General features: G+C 41.9%; 1 protein-coding gene across 1 annotated transcript in view; it reads left to right on the top strand.

Moving 5' to 3' along the window:
- Window positions 1-4,116: 4,116 nt before the first annotated feature.
- The window catches only part of ICE2 (interactor of little elongation complex ELL subunit 2), an 85,496-nt gene continuing 73,178 nt past the window's right edge, over window positions 4,117-16,434 (top strand). Inside the window, exons 1-2 of the mRNA XM_075857788.1 lie at window positions 4,117-4,205; window positions 14,166-14,270. Of these exons, the coding sequence (XP_075713903.1) occupies window positions 4,180-4,205; window positions 14,166-14,270 (131 nt within the window). The 5' untranslated portion in view covers window positions 4,117-4,179. The remainder of the gene's footprint in view (window positions 4,206-14,165; window positions 14,271-16,434) is intronic.

Below are 16,434 nucleotides of genomic sequence, written 5' to 3'. Positions count from 1 at the left end.
TGATTTATGCTGCAATTTGTTGTAACAAGCATTAAAATCGAGCATTAAAACTGCCTTGCGGGAAAAAGAAGCGACATGCTCCATCTTCGGGCGTTTACGCCTCTGACCTCCCATTGACTTCAATGGGAGGCAGAGAAAGCGTATTTCGCGTTGTTTTATGCCCGCGGCGCTCAATTGCCGCGGGCGAAAAACGCCACGGAAAACGGCGCAAAAAACGCAGCAAAAAAAGCCACAAACAACGCCGCAAAAAACAGACGCAAAAAAAAAACGCCGAAAAGGCTACGATAAATGCCGCGAAAAACATCGCAAATAAAGCCGTGAAAAAAGCCCCAAACAAAGAGGCAAAGAACGCCACGAAAAACGACAGGGAAAACGACACGAAAGACGCAATGAAAAACGACGAAAAAAAACGCAAAAAAAAGACGCGAAAAACGACGCAAAAAAGGCTACGATAAACGCCACGGAAAACGCTGCGAAAAACATAGCGGAAAAAGACGCGAAAAACGCCGCAAACAGAGGCAAAGAACGCAGTGAAAATCAACTGGGAAACCGCCACGAAAGACGCAACGAAAAACGCAGCAAAAATAGGCGCAAACAACGACGCAAAAAAAGAAATGATAAACGACGTGAAAAAGGCTACGATAAACGCAATGGAAAACACAGCAAAAAACATCGCAAAAAAAGACGCAAACAAACAAGCAAAAAACGCCAAGATAAACGAAGCGAAAAACGCCCCGAACAAAGCGGCAAACAAATACGCAAACAGCGCACAAAAAACTCCGGGAAAAACGATGCAAAAATCAACGTGCAGGGAGAGGTAAATCTGCCGCAAACTTCAAGACGGAATTTTGAGGCAGATATTCCTCTTGCAAAAGAACTCAGTGTGAACATGGCCTTAGTGGAGAGAGACATGAGATAGAAGAGGGTGGATGAGGGTGAGGGTGGACGAGGGTGAGGGTGGACGAGGGTGAGGGTGGATGAGGGTGAGGGTGGACGAGGGTGAGGGAGACACGAAGAGGTTTATAGACCTAAAAAGAGAAAGAAAACATAAATGTAAAAAACATAATGGGGAGGAGAACATTTGCTCATCATCCTTCAAGAATGTCAGCAAGGAGACAAGTGCAGTGAAGGAGGTCAGCGGGGAGGAGCAAGGACAGCTCACGTGAACTCTTGGAAGGTACGTGCACGCTCATTGCAGCCTGCAATGAGCGTGCACGGGAAAAAAGTTTCATAACAAGGAAAGATCAACAAACCAGAGCTGAACTGCATGTAAACAAGCTGTGCTAAATTCAAAGAAGAAATGTGCTAAGTAGAATTTTTTAAAAAAATAATGCTTTATTTAGGTTGTCTGTATGAGGGGTAATGTATGACACAGTTTTTGAAAAAATGTTGGTATCTCGGACAACCCCTTTAAGGGGTTAATGGAAGACGCTAATGTTAATAAAATATTGCAAGCAAATAGCACATTTGTGTTTTCTTCCTGTCCAATCTTGAAGTCCTTTATGTCAGGATTACTTCCATATGGCTAGTCAATAGTGGCTCAATGGCTAACACAAAAAGGAGGAGGAAGACAAGGTATCCCTGCCTAATGCCTTTATGTATTGCAAAAGAGGTGATTAGAAGCCTTTCATTTTTATTCAAGTCATAGGAGAACGTTATAAGGGCTTAATAATCAGAATTTCCCATCACATTAGCAATTTATAAATTGTCATGTTAAAAACTGTTAAAAATAAACTGAATTTTCAAAAAAAAACAAAAACATCCCATTACTGTTTTATTTATGCTTTGATCTGGTGACAGGGGAGTCTGCGAGAGCGGTGTGTATGAGGCATTATCACACTGGATATGGTTATATTACAAGAAACATTTGCACTTTGGGGAGAATTTATGAAGGGCTTTATGCTAGTTTTCAGGCTTTAAAAAGTCGCAAACTATGGCCTACGTCATATTTGCGCAATAATTTGCGCTTTTTTTTTACTCCCTTACTCTTAAAAAAAGCTGTCAGCTTAGCAGAAGGTAGCATGGCCATCCACGGCCTGACACATTTACTATGCTTAACACCAGAAACTAGCGCAAATCTAGGCCAGTTTGTAGCTGCCGTAGATTTCCCTTTCTGCACACGGACAGCAGAAGATGCGCCTCTAACTATATTAGCCGCATCTTACTCCTGCAAGCTTAACACTAAGTCTATCCACATATTGCTTGGACTATATATGACCACGATGAAGAGCAACTATTTGTCCTCATGACTCCCACAAGATGGCTACTTACACACTTTATTAACAAAGTGTTGTGTACCGTCCCCAGCTTCATCCGCTCACTGCATATGCGCCACATCCCATGAGACTTTTCCTTTGGATTTGGCAGATTTTTCTCTCCTCTAGAGCACACCTTCACTGCGCAACGATAATGGGGGTGGCAAACAAGGAGAAAAAGGCATGTAAAGAGCCTGGATGCTGTGACACCCCAGCTTTCAAGTACTGCCCAGATGACTACTGGTAGGGCAAACTTAGAAGTGGCCGATTTCATCAGTGGCATGTCTGCAAGAATCTTTGAAAGCCCGACAGGAGCATGGCATTGGTTTTATAGCTAAAAATCAAGTGGCCACCATTTTTCCGCAATTCACCGAATCCAAAACTTTTGGGAAATTTGGTGTGGAATTCATTTGGTATAGAAATCATTTACTAATCTCTACATATTGTCGTGGAAGTCAATGGCTCAAAATATATATTAGACTGAAATTTAGACGAGAGTTCCAACAGACACTCACGCCAGGAACTTTATCCAGCATCCTAATCAGGAGATTTCATACCGATATATATCGAGAGAGGAGAAATAACACACAGACGCTGCTGGTATGCTCAAAATACTCCTGTGGGGGTTTATTGCCAAACTCAATTATAATAATATCATTCAAATGGGGTGTAGGCTTGAGGTTAACCAATCAGAGGCAATGTGACAATAATTCTTATTCAGCCAATAGCATACATGAGAATATTTCATATACATAATTATAATTCTTCATTAAAATGCTGACATCAGGTAACACCTTGAGACAAGCATACAATGGGATGGTGTTAACTGTTCTTTCCCATGAGGAAGTTTGTTGCGATAACGACAAATAGTTGCATTTATGTCTGGGCGTTCAGCCAACCCGCCAGCCATGGATGTATGAAGGCCACACGATGACCACATAAATATAACACATTTCTTTGAGACTCGAGCAGAACTATGTAGAGGAAAGATCATTAAAATAATGGAGAATACATAACTTTGTAATTCGGCATCTTGCTTGATAATTCATAATGTAATTTAATACAGAGAATATAAACAAATAAACCATCCTTCACAATATCAATACAAATTGGTGCAGTTCACACCTATGACAGGTTCCCAGAAGTTTGCTGCAGTTTTTGATGCATATTTCCATGTTTTATCCTCCAAAAACTGCAAAAAACTGTGGTGTGCTAACCAGTCCTTCCAATTTAACCCGATAATGACCGCCCATACACCTTATCACGGCAGTCATTAAAGGTACTTTTGCCACAGTGATGCCTTTTCACGGCCGAGTCCCGAGTTCACACGGCGCTGATAATTCAACATTTCAAAATCAGCATCCAAAATAAGCATGGAAATCGCACCGAGGCAGATTCAGCGTCTGATTTTACAGCCCTCGTGAACACACCAGGAAACGCTTGACCATGTTCCTCTGCATTTATGGAAGTTTGCAAATAGTTTTAATGAACACTCATATAACTTCTAAAGCATTTTATTTGTTGTTTTATACATAACATTTTATTAGATTTATCTAGCAAGGTAAATAACTTATTTAGATGTTCAAATTGAATTCTGTCTCTTATATATTTAAACTAAACCTAACATTTTCAGACAAGATATCAGTAATTGTGCAGTTAAGGAGAATAAAGGAAAAAAAAACGGGGAAAAAAAACAATCATCATGTATTTGTCGGACAATTTGAATAGAAATGGTTTTCAGTGGAATTTCCAAACGTTGTAAAATTGACTTGCATGTGCAATTAGCACAGTGACCCCTAGATGGCGCTGGAACACTTACAGACGTGCAGACAAGACAAGCTCTTGGCGACGACGAGGCTGTTCCGGGCTGATGACGTAGATGTTGTGAGCCACACGTGGTGCGGTAGTCGCGCACATAGAGGTGATGGAGGCGGCTGGAGAGCTCAGTTGGTAAGTGCTGGGGGATGGTGGCATGTCCGGCAGGAGCTATGCACGTGATGGGGGAGATATTATTTGTCTTAGGACGTACAGTGCGGGGGCACATATATCTATAGTGGGGTAGGCGTTAAAGGTTATTATAGATGCGGGTTTCCTTTTAAACTGAACGCCAGGTCTGTAGTCAGACTAAGAAGAAGAGAATGAAATAGACGGGAGCATTCAGCAGCTATAAACGCCGCCTTGTCCGTGAAGCTGTTCGTACAATGCTGCGTTCAGGGTCTAGAACAGGGGTGGGCAAACTTTTTGACTCGCGGGCCACAATGGGTTCTAAAATTTGACAGAGGGGCCGGGCCAGGAGCATTTGGAGGGAGTGTTTGGGCCGGATATACTAAAGCATTAAATGTAGTGTGTGCAAACCTCATAGCACAGTAAGAACACTACAACCCAATTTATTAACTGTCTTTCAAATGTGAAAAATAGCCCTTATCAGTTAATAAATTTGTCTCAAGGAATATGCAAGATATGGCATTTACATACTATTTTGCAGATACTGGGAGAAGGAAATGTAAATAGATTAAAATAACATACGCACTGTGATTTATCAAGAAAAAAGTTCTGTTGACTCTGTAAATTAGCTGCCAACCTCTGAGCAGTAGCCGCCCGTTCTTGTGTTGACTGCTTGCTAGCATAGTTTGCATGCTTCGTGGCAAAGTGACGGCTGATATTGTACTCTTTGAAAACCGAAGGGCTTAATGGTGACGTGAAACGAAGTGAAAATTAAAGTGAAATAAAGAGAAATACGCGCCACATTAACCCCTTAATGACCGGGCCATTTTGCACGTTAATGACCAAGGATTATTTTTTGTTTTTCCACGGTCGCATTCCAAGAGTCGTAACTCTTTTTTTATTCCGTCTACATAGCCGTATAAGGGCTTGTTTTTTCCGGGACGAGTTGTATTTTGTAATTGTAGCATTTTTAGATGCTTATAACATATTGATTAACTTTTATTAACTTTATTTTAGGAGAGAATTGAAAATAAGCAGCTATTCCAGCATTAATTTTCACGTTATAAATTTACGCCGTTTACTATGCAGCGTAAATAACATGTTCACTTTATTCTATGGGTCGGCACGATTACAGGGATACCAAATGTGTAAAGGTTTTATATGTTTTTTCTACGTTTGCACAATAAAAACCCTTTTAGAAAAAAATTACTTGTTTTTGCATCGCCGCGTTCCAAGAGGCGTAATTTTTTTATTTTTCCGTCGATGTGGCCGTACGTGGGATTGATTTTTGCGGGACAATGTGTAGTTTTCATTAGTACTATTTTGGGGTACATAGGACTTATAGATGAACTTTTATTTTATTTTTTATGGGGGGAATGGGAGAAAAGAGAGAATTTTGCCGTTGTTTTTTGCGTTTTCTTTGGACGCCGTTCATCCGGCGGTTTAATTAATGTGTTCATTTTATTGGTCAAGTTGTTACGATCGCGGGGATACCATATATGTGTATGTGTGATTTGTTTTGACCGTTTTATTAAATAAAACCACTTTTTGGGGCAAAAAAGTAGTTTTATTTGACTTTGACTGTAATTTTTTTTATTTTTTTTTTCACAAACTTTATTTAACGGTTTTACTTTTTTTTTTTTAGTCCCACCAGGGGACTTCACTATGCGATGTGCCGATCGCATATATAATGCTTTGGTATACTTCGTATACCAAAGCATTATTGCCTGTCAGTGTAAGGGGGGATTCACACGAGCGTGTATTCGGTCCGTGCGGGCCGCGTGGTTTTCACGCGGCACGCATGGACAATACAAGTCTATGGGGCAGTACAGACAGTCCGTGCTTTTTGCGCAGCGTTTGTCTGCTGCGCAAAAAGCGCGACAGGTTCAAAAACTCTGCGTATTTCGCGCATCACGCACCCATTGAAGTCAATGGGTGCGTGAAAATCACGCGCACCACACGGAAGCACTTCCGTGGGACGAGCGTGATTCGCGCAACAGCAGTGAAAAGGATGAATGAAAACCGAAAAGCACCACGTGCTTTTCTGTTTCCGAACATCCAAACGGAGTGTCTTTGCGATGAGCGAAGCCGGACAAGCGTACCGAACTTCACCGGGTTCGGCCAAACTCGTTTTGGCCGATCCCGGCAAAAAAATTATCGGTACGCGACGTCAGGAGATAGTCACTGTCCATGGTGCTGAAAGAGTTAAACTGTTTCAGCACCATGGACAGTGACTTGCGATCCCAAAATACATTAACCTGTAAAAAAAAAACGAAGTTCTAACTTACCGATTACTCCTGTCTCCTTCCTGCAGTCCGACCTCCCGGGATGACACTTCAGTTCAAGTGACAGCTCCAGCCAATCACAGGCCAAGCACAGGCTGCAGCCAATCACAGGCTGCAGCGGTCACTTGGACTGCTGCGTCATCCAGGGAGGTGGGGCCCGATGTCAAGAGAGGCGCGTCACCAAGGACGCGTCACCAAGGACGCGTCACCAAGGCAACGGCCGGGAAGTTCTCGGTAAGTAGGAACTTTATCTTTTTTTTTTACAGGTTTTTCGCTGTTGTGTTCGGCATTCACTGTCGAGGGTGCTGAAAGATTTAGCTCTTTCAGCACCTTGGACAGTGACGGGCGTTGACAAGCCTCATCTCTATGATGCCGGCTGCGCGAAAATCACGCAGCCGCGCATCAGACACGCATGACACACGCAGCTGTCAAATGGTTTTTGCGCTCGCAAAACGCTGCGTTGTTTGCGCGCGCAAAAACGCAACGTTCGTGTGAATCTCCCCTAAAACTGACAGGCAACCTGTTAGGTCATGCCTCTGGCATCGCCTAACAGGCAGATGCTGAAGACAGACCTGGGGGTCTTTGTTAGACCCCCGGCTGTCATGGAAACCCGACGGCGACCCGCGATTTGTTTGCGGGGGCGCCGATCGGGAGACAGAGGGAGTTCCCCCCTCTGTCAAACACATTAAATGCCGCTGTCACTGTTGACAGCGGCATTTAATGGGTTAAACTGCCGGAATCGGCGCGTGCTTCGATTCCGGCAGTTGCAGCAGGAGCCAGGCTGTGTATAACAGCCGTGCTCCTGCCGCTGATCGCGTGGGTAAACTGTCAGTACCCGCGCGATCACAGGACGGATATATCCGTCCTCCTGCGCGAACTAGCAGCTGCTGAGGACGGATATATCTTGGACAAGTTCGGCGGGCCGGATTAAAAAGCCTAACGGGCCGTATGTGGCCCGCGGGCCGTAGTTTGCCCATGTCTGGTCTAGAAGGAACTGCCTCATATCACTAATGGTAAATGTTTCTTAAAGGGGGTGTCCAGTGACTCAGACTGCTGGCATGTTGTTTGTATATGTCACAAGTGTCAATTGCTGGGACTGTGGGGCAGGTTTACTAAGACTGGTGTTTCATATGCTACTCCGCTGGAGTAAGATGTGACAGGTTTAATAAGAGTAGCATGCCTCCTAATCTGTCACATCTTCCTGCTGCTCAAGGGTATGGAAAAAATATTTTATTGAAATAAAAGACCTCCACACTCCTCGTTAACCATTTTATTGAGAATAAAAAAAAAACGCTGCCCTCGAATCCGAAGTAGTACACAACTGTAAAAAAAACACAAAACACAAAAAAAAAAAATAACACATAAATCAAAACAATTATTATACTTGCCTTTCCTGTGTCCAGCGCTGGAGCCACAATGTCAGCGAGCTGGACCCTATATCCATAGCTATCGGGTGTAGTGCTACAAATATGCATATATATATATATATATACACACACACACACATACATACATTTTTTTTTGGGGGGGGGGGGGGTAAACATATTCATCTATTCAGACCCTAGAAATGCCCCTGGTATCCTGTATACAGAGCAGCTGTATCTAGCACTGAAACCTGTATCTGTCAGGTCAGCGGGACTGACGGGTTCGATGACAGCGGCTCCTGTGTGTTTCTGACACGCAGGATTGAGCTGTTACCGATCACATATAAGTTCGTACCTGAATCCGTCAGTGCCGCTGACCTGACAGATTCAGGTCTCCGTGCAAGATACAGTTGCTCTGGATTCAGAATACAAAGCAGCTGTATCTCAACAAGTAAAAATAATTTTTACTAAAAGGTATTTAGAAAGTTGCACCAAACACGCTGATGAACATTTTTTTTATTAAAAAAAAACCCAACAAAACAATGATTTGAAAGGTGTACATAGCCCTTAAGAAATTTGGTGCAAATCACTCCAACTTTCCATATTACCTAGGCTGGCATAAGATACGCTACTTTTAGAAAGTGTTGTCCTACGTTCACATCTGTGTTTCCGTTGCTCTGCTCCATCATGAAGGACACCAACGGTGCCACCGATGTATCCAATTGACTTTAATGGGTTCCGTTGGGTTACCGTCATGGTGTGAATAAAGTCTGCTGGTTTACTCTGTCATTCGGTTTTTTCATTTTTTCAGAAAAACTTTTCCACTAACAGCATTTATTTATGTTGGTTTTGGCAAGCAGTAAAGCGTAGCTTATAAACCTGAGGGGTTATTTTTACTATTGAAATAAATAAAGTGACGAACCCTAACATACAGCATCCACTTATCTATTTATTTCCTATTGTTTATATAATTACATAGTTAGTCCATCAAGTTCAACCAAGGGATGAGAAAAGGAGAAGGTAAAAATTTCTACACATAGGAGCTAATATTTTTTTGTTCTAGGAAATTATCTAACCCTTTTATAAAGCCATCTACTGTCCCTGCTGTGACCAGCTCCTGCGGTAGGCTATTCCATAGATTCACAGTTCTCACAGTAAAGAAGGCTTGTCGCCTCTGCAGGTTGAACCGTTTTTTCTCCAGACGGAGGGAGTGCCCCCTTGTTTTTGAGGGGGTTTTACAAGGAACAGGATTTCACCATATTTTTTGTATGTGCCATTAATATATTTATATAAGTTAAAGAGAACCTTTCACCTCCCCATACATGTGCAGCATGTAATGGGGAGGGCTGCACGAACCCTGGGGCACTTTACATTTTTTTTTTGTACCTCCCACCGTTATTTAGATATTGGTGCCGTTATATTTGGCGCCCGATATTTAAATAACCCCCTGAACAGTCAACGGGGCGTGTACTGGCAAGGGGGCGTGTTACTATGGCTGTGACACTGTCCAATCAGATATGGACAGTGTTACAGCAAGAGAGAGTGTGCGATAGCAGTCTCTTCACCCGAATTGGCAAGGGGGCATGTGACTGCTACGGACAGTGTAAGAGCTCTGGAGAGGAGAGCACGCTCTCATCTCCAGCTCTGGTGAGAGATCAGTCTTGTATTGTCTGCTGAACTGGCAAGGGGGCGTGTCACTGCTACGGACAGTGTATGAGCTGGGGAGCGCTGACACACCCCCTTACCTGTTCGGATGAAGAGACTGTAATTGCACACTCTCTCTCCTGCTATGGCACTGTCCATATCTGATTGGACAGTGTCACAGCCATAGTAACACTCCCCCTTGCCAGTACACGCCCAGTTGACTGTTCAGGGGGTTATTTAAATATAGGGTGCCAAATATAACAGCACCGATAACTAAATAACGGAGGTGGGTAGAAAAAAAAATGTAAAGTGCCCCATGGTTTGTGCATCCCCCCCCTCCCCCCCCCCCCCCGTTACATGCTGCACTCAGCTGCACATGTATGGGGAGGTGAAAGGTTCTCTTTAATCGTTGTCCCCCCTTAGTTGTGTGTTTTCAAGGCTAAATAGGTTTAATTCTTTTAATCTTTCCTCATAACTTAGATTCTCTATGCCCCTTATTAGCTTCTTTGCTCTTCTTTGTATTTTTTCCAACTCCAGGGCATCCTTTCTATGAACTGGAGCCCAGAACTGAACTGCATATTCTAGATGAGGCCTCACTAATGCTGTGTAAAGTGGTAATATTATATCACTGTCCCGCGAGTCCATGCCTCTTTTAATACACGACAATATCTTGCTGGCCTTTGAAGCAGCTGATTGACATTGCATGCTGTTATTTGGTTTATGATTTACAAGTACACCCAGATCCTTTTCAACAAGTGACTCCCCCAGTGTAGCTCCCCCTAGGACATATGATGAATGCAGGTTGTTCGTACCCAGGTGCATAACTTTACATTTATCTACATTAAACTTAATTTGCCAAGTGGACGCCCAAACACTGTGTGTGCAAATCCGCTTGCAATTTACGAACATCTTCCATAGACTGAACATTACTACATAGCTTGGTGTCCTCTGCAAAACTAGAAATAGTGCTATTAATCCCATCCTCTATATCATTAATAAATAAGTTGAATAATAGTGGTCCCAGCACTGAACCCTGGGGTACATCACTTATAACCGGGGACCATTCAGAGTAGGAATCATTTACCACAACTCTCTGGATACGGTCCTTGAGCCAATTCTCAATCCAATTACAAACTATAGTTTCTAAATTTATAGTCCTTAATTTACCCATTAGCGTCTATGGGGGACAGTGTCAAATGCCTTTGCAAAGTCCAAAAACACTATATCCACAGCGGCCCCTCTGTCTAGGCTTCTGCTCACCTCTTCATAAAAACAGATCAGGTTAGTTTGACAACTTCTGTCCTTAGTAAAACCGTGCTGGCTGACACTTATAATACTATTTTTTGTCACATAATCCTGTATATAGTCCCTCAATAGCACCTCAAACATTTTCCCCACGATGAATGTTAAGCTTACTGGTCTATAATTACCCGGGGACTTTTTGAAAATAGGCACCACATTTGCGCTGCGCCAGTCCCTTGGCACTATACCAGTCACGAGAGAATCTCTAAATATTATGAAGAGGGGGACAGAAATAACTGAACTAAGCTCCTTAAGAACTCTAGGGTGTAACCCATCTGGTCCCAGAGCCTTGTGTACATTTATTTAATTTAGCTTGGACCATATCTACATTCATCCAATTCAGTATATCAACTGATATATTAACAGCACTGGCATCGGCTACATCAGCTGCTCTTTCTTCTGTTGTATATACAGAGCTGAAGAACCCATTTAGTTACTCTGCCTTCTCTTGATCCCCTGTGACCAACTCCCCATTACCACTATCTAGGGGTCCCACATGTTCAGACCTTGGCTTTTTTGCATTTATATGCTTGAAGAATTTTTTGGGATTTGTTTTACTATCCTCGGCCACCTGCCTTTCATTTTGTATTTTTGCTGATTTTATTACATTTTACAGATTTTATTAAGCTCTTTATATTTTACAAAGGCTACAGCTGTACCCTCAGATTTGTATTTTTTAAATTCCCTATTTTTGTCGTGTATTGCCCGTTTCACAGAAGGTGTAAGCCATGTGGGGTTTAATTTTAGTCGTTTATACTTGTTACCTATAGGAATAAATTTTGCACTATAATTACCCAAAGTAGATTTGAAAATCTCCTATTTATCATTTGTTCCATTATTTGACATTAGTTCTTCCCAGTCTATATCCTGAATTGCAGCCCTCATCCTGGGGAAATCGGCCTTCTTAAAATTAAGTGTTTTTGCCCTCCCAGCCTGTTTGTTTTTTACAGTATAGGTAAAATGTAACTATATTGTGATCACTATATATAAAAAATTGGATAGAACTCCTGGTAGAGATGTTGAAGTGCTGTGAGGGTTCGGGTTTGGCAAACCCACAATAGTCATTCAGCAAATAACCCAAGCACTCAAACGTATGAATGAATAAGATTTGTTTAATTTTTGTATTATTTAATTTTCAGTTTGTTCTTCACTGAAATAAATCTTCACAAAATTTCAGTAATTGCTAAGAAGCGATTGTAAATCTTCAGTGATTGCTGACAAGCGATTGTAAATCTCAGTGATTGCTGACAAGCGATTGAAAATGACGTTTCGGCCAACTCTGGCCTTTTTCGAAATCGCTAAGACTGAATGGATCTGTGGAACTGTGTAACGAGGCGTCTACCAGACGCTCTGCATGTGTGTCTGCTGACAGCACGGGCAGACACACATGCAGATTGTTAGCAATTACTGAAATTTTGTGAAGATTTATTTCAGTGAAGAACAAACTGAAAATTAAATAATACAAGAATTAAACAAATCTTATTCATTCATACGTTTGAGTGCTTGGGTTATTTGCTGAATGTATATTGTGATCACTGTTACCGAGGTTTTCACGAACATTGACATTCCCAACAAGCTCTGCATTATTAGAAATGACCAGATCCAGCAGAGCTTCACCTCTAGTCGGGTCTTCCACAAACTGGCCCATAAAATTGAAGCCGAACCATGACGCCAATTAATATCCCGGTAATTAAAATCTCAAAATTATCACAACAGTACCCGCCTGTGCAGCCTGCTCCATCTGTTTATATAGCTGACCTTCCATCTCCTCAGTTATATTGGGGGGTCTATAGCTTACATTCAGGAGGAAAAGATCAGCACTCCTTGTGGAATTAGAAAAATCAATCAGCTTTTCCGCTGGCTATTTAAATAAATAAAGAAGAACAGCTTAAAGTGGACAAATTACAGAAAGCGTCCGTCCCCTTTGACGCGTTTCTAGCTCTCAAGAGCCATTACTCTATAGATTACACCAAAAGTAATATTTTCAGTGTTTACCTCCCTTTCTAGTTCCACCCACAAGGTTGCAATCTCCTCACAATCTTCACCCACTATTGTCTCTTTCACACTCACCTTCATAACACTTCTCATATAGTACCAACATATTCTGCAGCGCTGTACAGAGATTGTCATCCCAAGTCCCTGTTCCCAATTGAGCTCACAATCTAATTTCCCTATATTAAACACAAATAGGGCCAATTTAAAAGGAAGCGATAGCTAGATTAGTGGGGGAGGGGGCTGTTCTGACGGTTGAATAAATGGAGAAGAGGTTATGGGAATGTAATTTTTAACAATAGAGGGTGTAATTTGAGTTCTTTTTGGAACTTTGGGGGTTCAAGTAGTAATATAAAATATCAGTGTGTAATTCCAGCTTTAGTCATGGTATTCTATAGCCCAGGCTCAACTCGGGATTACATTGAACATGACTAATCTCTTTTAATATCTTTATATCAATACAACAGTTCTGAAATAGAATAAAAGGGACACATTAAAGAGAACCTGTCACTAGGTCACATAAGTTGAACTTGTATACTAACTCGAATAACGCGGTCTCCCTTATTCCAGCACTGGTTCCCTCCCCCCCCCCCCCCCATACCATATGGCCCACTGTTGTGTTGGCTCCCTTTATGCTATTTTGAAGCTGCCTCACACTGATTGGTCAGCATCACGGAAGCTAGCTCCACCCAGTTGGCTAACTGCACAAAATGATCATATAGGGAGCCAACACAACAGTGGGCTATATCTCTGGAACGGTTTGGGTCCAGGAAAATGAGAAGCACCAGCGCTGGAATCTGAGAAATTGCTGTTCAGGTCCGTTAACCAGTTCAACTTATATGAGCTAGTGACAGGTCCTCTTTAATAAGCTTTGTCTCTTAAAGAGAAACTCCTGTACAAACCAGGGTTCCCATGATTCATCCAGACTCCTTCCTAATAAGTAATTCCAGTATCTGGTCCTGCTGTTTGCTATGCAGCGGCCTCAATGTGTTTGGGGTGATTCTTAGCTAATTCTTGCAGGTAACGCCTCTAAGTCCGCAGGCTCATGTGGAGATCATTTTCACGCACTCCATCCGCAGATTTTGTTCATAAAGGTACTCATTTGTGTAAACTAGTGCAGAAATAAGTGTTAGTTTCTAGTGCAGGTTAGTGACAGCGCTGATCTGCTCCTCTCATAAATGACCCTATGAGGTACAGCTCCGTGTCATGTCAATGTGCTTTATATGTCCAGACGTGGGTGCTGCTGTTTGAAGCTAGATGTTGGAGAAGACTTGGACGGTTAATCTCTAGTATAGAGGATTACCAGCTAGAAGAGAGCATGCCATCAACTGCGACTTTAATTCATGCATTGTCATATGCCATATTTTTTTTCTCCACAGGGATATTGAACCTAGCAATGGCAGAAGCTGTTTCTTCACATGTGAGTCTTATGAGAAATATTTCTTGGGTCCAACACTGGCGGAATTGTTACTCCTCTCCAGCAAGTAAAGCTCTTTTCTTTTATTATGCCCAAAGAAAATGTTCTTAATTTATTTGCCATGTTTTATGTCTTCTGAATTTTATTGTACATTTTATAGCCCTGCCAAAGTCTCAGTTAAAGGGAAGCTGTCGGTAACTTTATGTGGCTCTCTCTCTGAGGGCAGCGTAAAGTAGTGACAGCGGCCTGTCACTTAAGTTTGATAGTTCAGTTATTTTAGAGAACTTAGATTTGGAACGTTGCAGCGCTCGCATCGCGCTGGGAGGAAGGAGTCCGGCGTAGTTATGAGCTGATATATAAAATATATAAAAGCTGCTGCTCCTCGTCAATGATTGACAGCTTTCCCTAGTATGGTGCATAGGGAGAAAGCTGTCCATCGTCGGCAGATGCAGTGCATGCTCATGAATATGCCGGAAATCCCCCCTCCTAGCGCGATGGGAGCGTTGCAACGTTCCAAATGTCATTTCTTTAAAGTCACTTAACTATCCGACATAAGTGACAGCATTCTGAAATCATACTTTATGCTGTCTGGTCCGAGGGCAGCATCAAGTCACTGATCGGTTATGTCCACCTTCAAAACCTTTTCGTATTTCGTATCTCTCCATGGAATTCTACACGTTTGTTGTCTGTAACCATTGAAACACATAGGTTTTGATAGGAGCTGTAGACCCAAAAAAGGTAGGATATTTTTTAATCAAGACTATTTGCAGTTCGATGCATTGAAGCAATAAAAATTGGTTGCAAACGTGGACATATTTTGTAAGCGAGTGCAAATAAATGGTGATATCTACATTGCACAATAGATTAACAGTGAATTTCAGTGCATAACCTTGCCAAGACTCCTCTTTGCTGTAAGATTGAGAGAGACCATATTTCTAAATAAGCAAAGGTAACCCCTAAAATAGTTTGAACCTGTGATTACTAACATTTTTACCATGAGGGATCCCTAAAAATGCTTTCCTCTTTCAGCCTGGGTGGGAGAGGTTCACATTATTACAGCCATTCACTAGAATGGGAGAGGGCTGTAATTCTTCGAACTACCACTACAAATGTGTCTGTGCTTGTCATTATGGAGCAATGAAAGGAATGAGGAATAAAGATGCAGCGCTCGCACGAGTGCCGGGGTGCCGAGAGTCTGATTCCCACCAATCAGATATTGATGGCCTATCCTGAGGATAGGCCATCAATTTTATCTCTCCGTATAACTCCTTTAATTCTTGTGTAAAACAGGCCTTGGAGTAGCATAGGTTTACAAGTACATGGTAGCTGGCAGAGTCCCAGTCAGGGTACGAAGCAGTACCGACAGGCCTCTTCCAGAAACAGTCAAGATAGCCAGTACTTCGTTGCTAGTTTGTAGCAAAGCTCTGGTGCTATCACTGATTATAATATGATAATAGCGTTTGCCTTTAAATATTTCTTATATTCATTGAGAATTCACGACGACTTTAAAGTGTAGCAATTATTTGCCATTTATTAAATGTATCATTTATTTGTAACACCTATAAAATAAGTATAAAATTGCTGTGCTCATTTTTTTTTTTAGTTTGTATAGGATTAATGGTTTGTCTATTACAATCCTACTAAATGGTTGCTATCGGTTGAGTGTGACAACCGGTTTGCTCAGTCTCTGAAAGAGCTTTCTAGGGTCAAAGATCTGCAGTTTCCCTTATTACTAACTCTCACCCACTGGTTACACTTGAATCTACACGTTTCTGTATCCGCATACATCTAGAGAATTCATATATGGACGGTGATGTCAAGGGCTTTCCCAACACAGTAGTCCCTGGCCAGAGCGCAAGCGATGCTCTGGTTAGGAACTCTGTAGCTGATCCACCCAACGCAGACCTCTGACGGAAGAAAAAGAAACCATTCCCTTTATTCTATGGAAATCCTCCTTAAGAAAAAGGAAGCAAGCAAGACTAATAAATGATTGATTTACCTGAATACAATAAGAAGGAGAAAGAACCCCAGGCACTGAACTTGTCTTCAAGATGCAATTAAAGCTTTATTCCAACATGGTACAATAGCATAATACAAGCAACGTTTATGCTATTGTATAATGTTGGAAAAGCTGTGTTAGGGTAAGTTCACACGTTGCAGAAATTTCTGCGACTGAAAATGCAAAAATCCATTCACCTACTGCATTAAAAAACGAATTTAGATGAATGAAA

This window comes from Rhinoderma darwinii, chromosome 3 (assembly GCF_050947455.1).
Source record: "Rhinoderma darwinii isolate aRhiDar2 chromosome 3, aRhiDar2.hap1, whole genome shotgun sequence".
Lineage (NCBI taxonomy): Eukaryota > Metazoa > Chordata > Amphibia > Anura > Rhinodermatidae > Rhinoderma > Rhinoderma darwinii.
Note: the sequence above shows the minus strand (reverse complement) of the source record. Positions and strands in the feature narration are given on the sequence as shown.